Consider the following 12,242-nt stretch of genomic DNA (forward strand, 5'->3'; position numbering starts at 1 on the left):
CCTTGTTATCAGAGATTAAAATAACACGTAAAATCTGATGGTAAGAGTCTAAGAATAAAAACGTAACAGAATAAAATATACGTGATTTTATAATTCTCTAGGAAAATCTCTAAAGAGATTTTTAAAAAAATATATAGGCATTTAAATAGTTATCTATGTGCAGAAACTCAGGAATACTAATGCAAGTTACTACAAAACCTCTATATAACAGTGGAGGAAAAAACAAATCCTGAAGTACTCAAAACACATTTCTGTCCCTCACCTCCCCCCATTTTTGTTGGGATGGATAAATTCCTTAGCTTAAGTTTTATATCTCTGCCAATAGCAAGGTAAATGTTTAATATGTGGTCATGTATCATACAGAAACATTTGATGAGAATATGAAATATGAATTTGCATAGAACTCATTTAAACATTGCAAATAAGCTTCTAGTGGTCTCACGTCTGTTCCCAGTGGAATTCCAACAGTTCCAATGGGTTGGGCACAGGACACATGTGGGTTACACTGTGCTTCACTCAAAATTAGTTATGTTTACGGTACTCCTAAGCCCACAGACAAATTCCATATGCTTTTTGTTATTTCCTTCCAAAGTTTTAACACTGATGCCGAGTGTTCAGATCAAATACGGATATTGCCAAATGATAGGGCACACTGGGAGGTTAGGTGGAAGAGGGATGGTTTATTAACTGTACGCAGGACAGGAAACTGACGAGCAACTGAATACAGAGATCTGCTTAGCACTCCTTTTCCTTCTTGCCCTTCAGACATGATACAGTAACCAATATATCAAAGTAAAGCACATGTTGTTTACTTTTTTCAATCCATTTGAGTTAGTCTCCTAATTCTTCTGATCCCAGAAAGTGAATCATGCCATGATTCAAAACATCTGTCCTTCACATAAACCTGGGAGCACACATTTAAAAAATGATTTATTGTACATCTTTGCATTTCTTAAGGCATGAACAATGGCGTACAGATGGAACAGGTTCTGAGAAGCATCACGATGTCAAAAAAGCGTTGTCTTTTTTGACAAGGCCAGCACAAGTACACCACATCAAACAGACACACTCGACATCTGAGCTGACTGCTGTGGCCCAGGAGCTCCTGCAATGAGGGGATGGCGCTTCCAGAAAAGGACCAAATGCGTGGTTCATATGTCATGTTGCTTTAAACTCTCTGGATCAGCTTTAAGCACCAGTTACAATTCGTTTTTCTTTATAGACTCTTCAGACCTCGGATTTTATATTCTGCTCCTTTTATGCTTTTCGAGGAGGGTGTGGATGTTTTTTAAGGAATATGGTTGCAGCAAAACAGAAAGGATCTGAAAGTGGTTAGGGGCCTTGTCTAATGCACTTCTGAAAGTCTATTATAAAGATGAATAGAAAAGCAAATGGTCAGTTTTCAGTCGACCCAGAAACCACGCGGAGCTCTAAGAAACATAATTGTGCATAGTTATTTATTCATTCGGAGCGTGTTATGTTGGCTAGCTCTATATTCCCAGTTTACCAAAGAACAGGGCTGTCTACTTTGCTAAACCCAGGGTCCTTTCGCAGCTCCCAGTAGGTGTCGTTAGAAACCCAGGCTTCTCTTTGATTGGCATCAATCACTTTTCTGTGAAAGTATAAAAATCAACATTAGACACAAATCTCATTCAGGTGACCTGATAATTGGACCCTCTCCCGTAGATAAGACGTGTACATATAAGCAGTACTTGGTAAGCCAGTGAGCATCCTATCTGCTGATTGATGATCTGACTATTTTGACTAGAAATAAACCCACTTTTGTTGTGAAATGTTTGAAATGGAAGTGGGTAGGGTCATGAGGAGAGGGGCTAAGAGCGGGAATAAATCACCTCAAGGCAGGACTAGAAAGTGAAGTGGCCCAAACAGGGACTTCCCTGGTGGTCCAGTGATTAAGACTCCATGTTTCCAATGCAGAGGGTGCAGGTTCAACCTCTGGTTGGGGAAACAAAGATCCTACATGCTGTGCAGCATGGCCAAAAAAAAAAAAAAAAAAAAAGGGAAGTGGCCCAGACAAAGCATGTACAAACCTTGTAACTAGAACTTCAGACCCCAGACCCACAAGAATTTTCTCTGCTTCACTTGTGGGGAAAGTATGCAACCTCATTAACTGTAAGAGCCTCCTCAGGGTCCACGCGAGGGCACTTTCAACATCTAAAGGGCAAGACTGCATTTCTGCTCCAGCGCAGGCAGGAGATGGCAACTAGAAAGGGTATGAGGTTATTCTGAGCTGATCTGTCCTGGCTCTGAAGGGCAACAGATGGATCTGGAAACTACAGCTTAGTCTGTGTGATGTATCCTGCAAATAATCCTGTAATAATCACCCACGATCACACCACAGAAGGATCAAATCTGAACGGATATAAGCTCCATGTGATAGAAATAAAATTAAATACTAAGGAAGCCAAGATGACCTTGTGGGCAGTGGGGTCCCACCTTATCTCTGGGTGAGGGAGTGGGAACAAGTTTCTACCATTCGAAAGGGGGTAGTTGGAGGACAAAGAACCTCTGGGCAAGACCCTCACTCTCTATTGCTGTCCATGAAAGGAAAAGAGATGTCGAGGAAAATTTATTTTTATGGTTACAAACTTTTTTTTTTTTTTTTCTGCAGTACGCGGGCCTCTCACTGTTGTGGCCTCTCCCGTTGCTGAGCACAGGCTCCGGACGCACAGGCTCACGGGCCTAGCTGCTCCGCGGCATGTGGGATCTTCCCGGACCAGGGCATAAACCCATGTCCCCTGCATCTGCAGGCTGACTCTCAACCACTGCGTCACCAGGGAAGCCCTACAAACTTTTCACAAGACCAAAATCCAATTCAGTATTTTCACTGGCAAAACCAGTGATGAAAATCAGTTTAATTTTCCACCTCGAAGTTTCCTGGACATAAAACTATCCCTCATTTTCTTTTTACCTAGAGTTTTTCATTGCTTGTGGCAACCATTTGCAAAACATGAAAACTGACTTACTTAAAAAATTTTGGTATATGTTCAAGGTTGTTTTCTTCCATGTATCGTCTTCGAGATCTCTGGAGTTCCTCTACTCTTTGCTTCTCTGCTGCTGCAGCTTCTAAATTTCCTTCTTCCAAAAATCTAAGGAGAAAACAGTTTATCTTTTAATACGTTACCTTCTTCTCTGAGAACAAAATAATCTCATTTGCATAAACTTAAATTCTGGTTGCTGTGAACATAACACAGTGAACAGTAATGCTCTGATTATGTCCCTTCGCCCCTTCCCCAGGCCACACTCTCTCTGTCTGCCACCAGCTAACATACTTTCTGTGTATGTGAACAGAATTATTGACTTCAGCAATAAAATGGGAGGAGTGAAAAGTAAGTGCTTGGCTTTGAAGACTTTTCTGTGCTGTCTAGGGTTCCACAACTTGAGATTTTCAGGTTGACTAGAGAGTCTGGGGTTAGGACATCATGAAGTCCCCAGCTGTGCTCCTTTTCCATGTTATCACAAAGCACTTGTTAAAGGCCACAACATGGAGGATGGTACCTGAAGTGTTCTTCAGCTACTTTTAGAACAGATTGAGAGGGAAGGAGTTTTCCTGTTTTATTGGAGAGAGTAAAACTGATGAAAAAGGATAAGGTAACAGTTGGGGGAAATTACAAAAGGCCACAGAAAGGAAATGAACAGTAAATGAAATTCAGAAAGGGAATACTGAAATAGAATTGAGAAGAAAAAAGCAGACCCAATGGTGATTTGCAAATATTTAAATTCTAAAATGAGAGCAAAGAACAGGTATACAGTATGATACACACTGTACAGGAAGCTTACTGATAAGTTTGAATGTCAAATAGTGAGACTGCATGTTCTAGAGAAAGAAGGGGGAATATGAGGGAACTAAATAGTAGAACATTCAATACTGGGAACATTTTGGTGGAAGACAGATAAAGCCACAAAGACACTGGGAACAGAAAATGATCTTGGATACAATTTGTATGACATGTAGAATTCTTGTAAGAAGTAAAACTAATTCTGTAGGAATGGACATGAGTACAGAACAATGTAAGAATAATTTAAAAAAAAAGAATCAGAAGGTATTAATGGTACTGTATTTTGAGTATATCTCACACCCCAGGGGATCAAAAACATGTTGGGAAAACTCCACACTTTGACTCAAAGTATTTCTAGGTACCCCTGTATCTTATCCTCTTATTCTTCACTGAAATGGTTAAAGGGGATCAACTGTATGGTGATGGAGAGAAACGAAATTTTTGGTATACACAGGTATACAGGAGTAGAAATAATGTTGCATACATGAAAATTATATAATGTTACTATATATGTAATGTTACAATTATATAATGTAACACCAATGTTACTTCAATAAAAAATTAAAAAAAAAAGATAGTCCATGTTATAGAGTAATAGAACTATAGAAATACACTGAGGTGAGGAGTGATTGTGTGAGTTCAATAATTTGCAGACCTTTGGTAAATTGGTGGGGGGGGCATTTTTTGTTAAAAAACGTCTGTGTTACCTTCTGCGGGGAACTTTTGTTGAGCTAATCTTCTATTATGATCATCCTCTGAATGCTCTTTACCTAGGTAGAAGACTCAGCTATTACTGAGTGAATAAGGGAATGAATGATTTAATGAATAAATAAATGATGGTGGCGAAAGTCTTGATGACTTCTGTAAGCACCATGCCATGACCTAGTGTTCATTTTAAATACCACTGCCCTGCTCACCTCTGATCTGGCCGGAATCGGGCATCTGTTGGTGGAAGGAGATCTTTTAGTACAGGATCTAACTCATTAAGCTCAATAGCGAACCTTGTGAAGCCATAGTAGAGCTCATAGTTGGTCGGCATGGAACCTGGAATGAGGCCAAGGAACCACTGTGAGAGGCAAAGAGGCTTACAGAACATGCAGAAGCTGACTTAACTCGGGTGCTTAATTAATACTCACATTAACATCAAATTTATAGTCATAAACATTAGATTGCAATTTTTTTAAAGGATTAATGATTATTTGCATACTTAATTTAAGACACTGGGTAGGTAATCAGTATCTTCACCCTCCTCTCAAATAACCTGAAGATCACCACTTTCCAATGTAAATGCTATTCTTATTCCCTGACGAGTTAGATATTACTGTTAATTTTGCAGTCATTGTTTGTTTAGATATACCCACATATACACAGTATGGTTGCTCACTGTTCCTTCTTGTATCTCTGACTTTTATGTGGGATGATAAAGGTGCATCTTTTGGAAATTCATTTAGTGAGGATCTGTTTGTGGTAAATATTGTTTTCTTTCTCTATAAATGTTGATATTTAATCATAGTTTTGAAAGAGGCCTCTTATTTCTTGAAATATCAAGTGCTCTTATTTTCAGAGTGTGGTAAGTCTTACTCTGCCTGGGTTCCTTTTGTGTTTTGTGATTTTTGACTGTGAGCTCTTGTCCCTTGGATTTCATCTGTGGGAATTCTTAAGGCCTGGGATCAAGTTGTTTTTTTTTTTTGGCCATGCTGCGTGCCATGCAGGATCTTAGTTCCCCAACCAGGGATTGAACCTGCTCCTCCTGCACTGAAAGTGTGGAGTCTTAACCACTGGACCTCCAGGGAAGTCCCTACAAATTTTTTAAGTGAACTAAATTGGTTTTATTTTGCTAAATGGGAAACTTTATGTTGATTATCAGAACTGATAGATTCATATATTTAATAAAATCCAGCTTTTAAAATAAAACTTTGTACATACAGTAGTCTTCACTGGTTAATTTTTCTCTCAAATACCCAACTGGGTAACTAAATGCTTGGGTGACTAACTATAAGCATTAAGATTTCACCAAAAAACACTTACAATTTACTTCCATTTAGAAAAGAAAAAGATTCAGATCTAAATGAATGTTTACTGGCACTTTCAAACTAAATTCGACAGCAGGATCTTTGTAGGCTCTGCTCATTAATGTGCTCCAAGCTCCTAGAACAAAGCCTGGTGCTTAGTCAGTACTCAATACATAACTGCCAAATGAATGAACTAACCACTCTACTAGCAGGGAATTTAAATACTTATTGAGGAAACCAACAACTAATTTTAAAGTTAGGGATTAACTAACAAAATTCCAATGAAAATAAATGTCATGTGGAGCCTTGTTCCATTTGTACTTGATAGTCAATTATATGCTAGTGTATCACCAGAACTCTCTTGATGTCTTTTATTAAATGTCAGCATATTGCAGTTCTTTGATGCTCAAGTAAAAAGATCACTTATTCTGGTTAAATTATTGTATTTGTGGATTATGGATGTTTGCAGGCTTTCCTTTGTTTTACTAAAACAGAGAATAAATAACACGAGTAGGGATCTGAGTTTGTATATTTCAATTATTCAAATGGTTTAATAAGTATACCTAGTTTTTGAAATGCGGTTATTACATTTAGAGAGATTTTACATGAAGCCCAATCTCTGACCACACGTCAGATTTGGTCTCAATTCTACAACTCCTTACTATCAAATATTGGAATTTATTTAACTTGTGGATTGAGTATAGATGTAAATATTATTGTCTTAAGCATCTATGTTTTTAATCTATTAAAAGAAAACATAAGGGGCTTCCCTGGTGGCACAGTGGTTGAGAGTCTGCCTGCCGATGCAGGGGACACGGGTTCGTGCCCCGGTCCGGGAAGATCCCACATGCCATGGAGCGGCTGGGCCCGTGAGCCATGGCCGCTGAGCCTGCGCGTCCGGAGCCTGTGCTCCGCAACGGGAGAGGCCACAACAGTGAGAGGCCCGCATACCGCAAAAAAAAAAAAAAAAAAAAAGAAAGAAAACATAAGGTGTACCGCATGGGATGATCTGACCTTCCCTGCCTTCTGCCACTCATGGCGCCCCCCTGAGGCAGGACACTCATGCCGGTCTCACCTGGTCTCCAGATGCACTTGGCGGAAGGGGCCACACCGCAGTACAGCCCTTCATGCCACTTCCCAAACAGCCGGTGCACCACCTTCCCTTCCTGATCCATCACAACCCCCTGGACTTCATTCACATTAGAATTCCAATAATTCACCTGGAGAAACCAAACTCCAGTTAAAACACTCAATCTCTTTAATAACACCAATCCCTGTAACTTCCACATGGAAAATTTTCTTAACCTTGAAGTTTCTCACGCAAACCATTTCCAGGCATCTATCTCAAAATGTTTTGCATGGAAGGGTGGCTATCTAAGTGTTAGCTGACTTAACTTTTAAGAAAGGGATGACCCCACTCCATGTTAGAGCATGAGACCACAGCCCAGAGAAGGGTCAGTTTCTATCTTAACTGAATATTAATTTACAGGTTAAGCAACTTCTTCCTCCCATTGTCCTGTCTTGAACTACCCTTGGCTCATGGATTTTAATGATTTTCAATTGGCAACACTGGAGAAATAGTTTGTAAAATCATTTTCATAGTAGCTGTAAATGATTAAATTTAATCAGGAACACCTTGTTCTAGCTCTCTTCCAGCCATGCTCCTCCCCAAGGGGTCAGAAGTCGGCAGGAATTTACCCATCTGGATCCCTTGGCCCCTATTCTAGATCAGGCCCCAAGTACGCAAGACCCTAGAATTCCTTGTCCAAATGGCTCTAAGCGGGACTTCCCTGGTGGCGCAGTGGTTAAGAATCCACCTGCCAATGCAGGGGACATGGGTTTGAGCCCTGGTCCGGGAAGATCCCACATGCCACGGAGCAACTAAGTCTGTGTGCCATAACTACTGAGCCAGCGTTCTAGAGGCTGTGAGCCACAACTACTGAGCCCACGTGCCACAACTACTGAAGCCCACGCGCCTAGAGCCTGTGCTCCGCAACAAGAGAAGCCACCGCAATGAGAAGCCCATGCACCGCAACGAAGAGTAGCCCCCTCTTGCCACAACTAGAGGAAGCCCGCATGCAGCAACGAAGACCCAACACAGCCAGAAACAAAAAACCCACAAATGGTTCTAAGCTTATTCCACAGCCTGCACAGGCCTTTCCTTGGATTTATCGTTAGGCCTGACGGGTGGCCAAGGATGGCTGTTTGTGGGGGTGTGGACTGGACTGCCTACACACGTGTTTGCGGCCCCTTGCAGCGCAGGGCAGAGCTGGGGGTGGGAAGCAAGTGGGGAAGGCCGTGGGCCAGACTGGTTCTCCTGCGCTGCCAGGTTTCCAGCTCGGTGTTCCCAAGTGTCCAACCTGCACTTGCAGGTTTTGTCAAAAAAGGTACTTTTGTCAGCGTGAAAGGATAGAACATATTTTATTTGACAGCTTGTGGGCTTGATTTACATACTTTAAGTATTTACACATACGGTATGGGGACTGCCATTTGTACTCTTGCCCTGAGCTCTGCAAATATTAGGGGCAGGCCTAAATCGAAGTTTCTCCTAGCCTAAAAAACTAAGTGCGCACAGTTACTGTCACGCACGACCCAGTCAGCGCAAATGGTGATCCTGGCTCCTCAGTTCTGAACCACTTAATCAGTCTATTAAGAAAAAAAGGAAAAAAGAAAAATATCTAACATCTTCTCTTGTTAATAAAGGTACTGCTTTTTGTTGAACTTATTTAAGATTATATATAATAATGGCAGAGTTGGATAAGCTTATAGGGACTGGAAGCTATCATCTCTATGCGTCTTCAGAAAATGACAAGTGCGATATATTTAGTTCCCTAAAATAAGATCACTTGAATATGTTGTAATCAAGCAGGAATATAAATAGAATATAAACCAGGAGACTTGTTATAGGCAAGAAGTACTCTCTGGAATTTTACTTAATGAACTGGCTGCTTAAAAAGAAAATTCTTTAACAAGAATTTTTTTTTTCTCTTTCAAGATGGTGCCTTTGTTGACCTCTACACCGTCAGACGTCCGCATGCCTGGAGCAACTCCACCAGCTGGTCCTGCTTTTTTACCTAAAATGTCCATAAGGATCAATGATGCAGAACTAACTCACTTGCTGCAGCTTAAGGTAATTGTTTCATTTCTTCCCTAGGAAGCATTTTATGTATCTTTCCTTTGCTATTGTAAGATTATTTACCTTGACAAATGTGAGTTTGCAAATGCAAACACTGCTTTTGGTGTTTCTAATGGTTACTTCTCCGTAATGCTCTATCCATCTCCTCCCACTCAGGATGTTGTGTATGCACGTGGTGACCTTATTCCACACATAACAATCTCCATACCTAGTGAAGAATACAGCACTGATTAAAAACAGTGAAGGTAACAAATAAATATTACTGTTTCTACCAATGAGAATATTTTTTAGCCATAGCTTCCTTTCCCCTCATCTTTCTCTTATTTCTTTCTTGGAAGTTTCTATGTGGTCAAGGCCATTTATGACATGATTCATTCATTTAAGGAACATTTCAGTGCTTTCTATGGGCCAGGTGCTAAAGCTACCAAGTTGAATAGGGTCCGTTTCCTGCTCTCCCGGAGCCAATAGTACGGTAGGGATAGATGGACGCTTATAAGAGCGCAGAGGAGTGTCCTTAGATCTGCCTGGAACGTGGGGCGAGTGGCAAGGAAGATTTTCTAGAAGAGGCTGGGTCTGGTCTAAGCTTGGAGGGTGGAGAGGAAGGTACTACAGGCTGGGAAAGGCAGAGACAAAGCCACAGAGGCCAGAAGGGCACAATGCATCCGGGGACCTGTGTGTGGCACACTTCAGGTGAGTGGGTGTGATGGGAGGTAAGGCTGGAAAGGTAGGACAGGGCAGAGCAGACAAGGCCCTTAATGACCCACCAGTGAGTCTGGACTTACCCTATAGGCAATGGGCCATCACAGTAGGGTCCCAGGGAGGAGAGAGTAGGGTGTACATTCAAGAAAGACTACTCTGAGGACATTGTTTCATGCTGTGAGTTAAGGCCAAATATGTGAATAATTCTTTGGGAAAAGACTGATGAGCATAGATGGCGTGAATCTAATACAAATTCTGGAGAGTAAGGTTACTGAGTTTCTGCCAAGGAAGGCGATGACGGTTTCTACTCACCTTTAAATTTGCGCATTACATATATGTTCAAATAAAACACTGTTTCAAAATGAAATGCTTCTGGGTTTCTAAAAAATGTATGAATTGGTATGATGTAGGCACTATGGAAAACTCTCTTCCTCATGAGTTTGTAAATGCTGAAAGTTTATTTTGTGGCCCTGGGAATTCCTCCCTCTCCCCCCCGTCCTCTATATTGAATCTACCAGCAAATTCTGTCATTCAAATAGACAATAACAAAACAGAACAAAAATCAACCAAATGAAGAAAGAAAGAAAAACAATCAAGCCTTTGGCCTCAATGAAAACTTCAATTAATTTTAAGATGTATAGGCTATATCCTCTAGAAAACAACCATAAAAGGATTCTATCACTTCCTTAATGAACTGAACATTAAAAATAGTGCCTGGATCTAAGATGAACTCAAAAGTGAAAGTATAGATTATATAAAAAAGAAATGGCTAAAAAGAGCCATTTTAGTTTGCATTTTATTTTCATATAAAATGCAAACTAATGTGGTGACTGGGACAGGTAGGCGCTGACTGATGAACGCAGGATGTGAAGAGATAAAAAGGAAGCTTCGACACATTTGCTAAAGTTCTCATTAGCTTTTGTCGGGGCCCAGTCTCAAAACTTCGGTGAAGTTAACAGAAATATTGGCCATACAGGGAAATGGCCCCTTGGCACCTTCTAGAGTTTCAAATACCCATTTATGATTTAAAATATCAGATAAGAGACCAAAAGGAAGATGAGCGCAACCTACTTTGGAAGCATGGCATTCAGGGTTCCCACAGGCAGGATTTCCATCGACTTCCCCCAGAACTTGTTTTTCCATCTGATATCTAAACGACATAAGGCAGAGGACAAGAAATATACACTCCATATCTAATCATTTACTCTAGAAAAATGAACTTTTGTATTACACTTTATATTTTACAAAGGAAACTTTTGTAATCCCAACTGATTCTATAGTGTTGCTTTAATAAGACAAGTGCCTGAGGATGGCCCAAGGTGAGATTAACTGTGAAAACCACCCCCCAAATATCTATGTATATTTTTCCATAGTATATGCTCTATATGTGTTTTCAACAAATAAAACTGGTAAAGTCTTGGAATAACCTGTGTGTGTATGTGTGCATACTCACATACACACATACATAGACTCTACTCTGTGTTAACATCTCCACAAATGTTGTTTTAAGTTTTAACTAAATGGTGGAAATATTTTATATATATATATGTATATATGTGTGTATGTATATGTGTGTGTGTGTGTGTGTGTGATGTATAGAAAAAGTAATTGCACATTGTGGTATGGCAGCACGACTGATTTATATAGATATTTAAAGAGTTACATGACTTGGGAGAACAGTAAAAAAATAATGCCTCTAAACACAGATAGGTAAGATTTATGAGAAAGTGGGATTAACTTAATGAACATGTTCCTGTGCTGGCTGTTAAGATACCACCCAGGGCCCAGCACTTCATCTCACATGATGGCTTTATGTTTTACCTGTACTCAGGTGTATCTGTGTATTTGTAATAACTGCCCGGTCTCATTCTGATGAAATAAGGGAGCTTAGTGCTATCTCCACAAAATTTCTGACTCTTTGTTACGAAGAAGAAATGATTTACTTTCTTAATCTGAAATAAAGTACAGTCACAGTGCTGCTCTATCATTTCATATCCTTTTTAGGTTGAGGAAGTACATGTGAGAAGAGTCATACTGCAATCAGTGAAGTACCCTTTGGACCTCCCCTGAATGTGAGGGAACTATTCACACTTAATGGTAAATTTACATATATATTTTTTTCTTTCTAGAGGGGTTTTGAAACTTTTTATTCTAGGCGAGTTTGCAACATTCTAATCGAACAAGTAGAGACTTCATTCCAAACCCCCAAGCCTCAGTGAGTTAAAGACCAGAAATCACTGCAATGTATATATACCTAAATAGACTGTGACCATATATGACGTGTTCTAAAGCTTTCTTTGAGGATTAAGATCTCTTTGCACACCCTCAAGAAGCAAGAAGCCAGAAGCCAGCAGATACAACCTCCATGCTAAAGATGCAGACAATGAGTTGAATGAAGTAAAGAAATAGCCCTGAGCTGGCATAGTCAGCATAGAGCTCTGCTGTCCCATAGGGCTTTGCTTCCTAAATAAATAATCCCATCTCCTAGATGACATGGTTCCATCTTTAAATCAAGAAATCTAATTTCTCAAACTGAACTCCACACCAACTACCAATTCTCTGAGCTCTAAAAGTAGAAATCTAAACTGAGTACTT

General features: G+C 40.2%; 1 protein-coding gene across 6 annotated transcripts in view; it reads right to left on the reverse strand.

Annotated features, from left to right (window-relative positions):
* Positions 1-660: 660 nt before the first annotated feature.
* OSBPL6 (oxysterol binding protein like 6) overlaps positions 661-12,242 on the reverse strand; it is a 206,828-nt gene continuing 195,246 nt past the window's right edge. For all 6 annotated transcript variants that reach the window (XM_022570127.3, XM_089916623.1, XM_089916625.1 and 3 more), the window contains 6 exons: positions 10,719-10,797; positions 9,012-9,156; positions 6,888-7,032; positions 4,718-4,844; positions 2,988-3,110; positions 661-1,612 (listed from right to left, as the gene is read on the reverse strand). In XM_022570127.3, the coding sequence (XP_022425835.1) occupies positions 1,504-1,612; positions 2,988-3,110; positions 4,718-4,844; positions 6,888-7,032; positions 9,012-9,156; positions 10,719-10,797 (728 nt within the window). In that variant the 3' untranslated portion in view covers positions 661-1,503. The remainder of the gene's footprint in view (positions 1,613-2,987; positions 3,111-4,717; positions 4,845-6,887; positions 7,033-9,011; positions 9,157-10,718; positions 10,798-12,242) is intronic.

The sequence above is a fragment of the Delphinapterus leucas genome, chromosome 8 (assembly GCF_059928025.1).
Source record: "Delphinapterus leucas isolate spDelLeu-1000000601 "Yukka" chromosome 8, BTC_Dleu_Yukka2, whole genome shotgun sequence".
In the NCBI taxonomy this organism is placed as follows: Eukaryota; Metazoa; Chordata; class Mammalia; order Artiodactyla; family Monodontidae; genus Delphinapterus; species Delphinapterus leucas.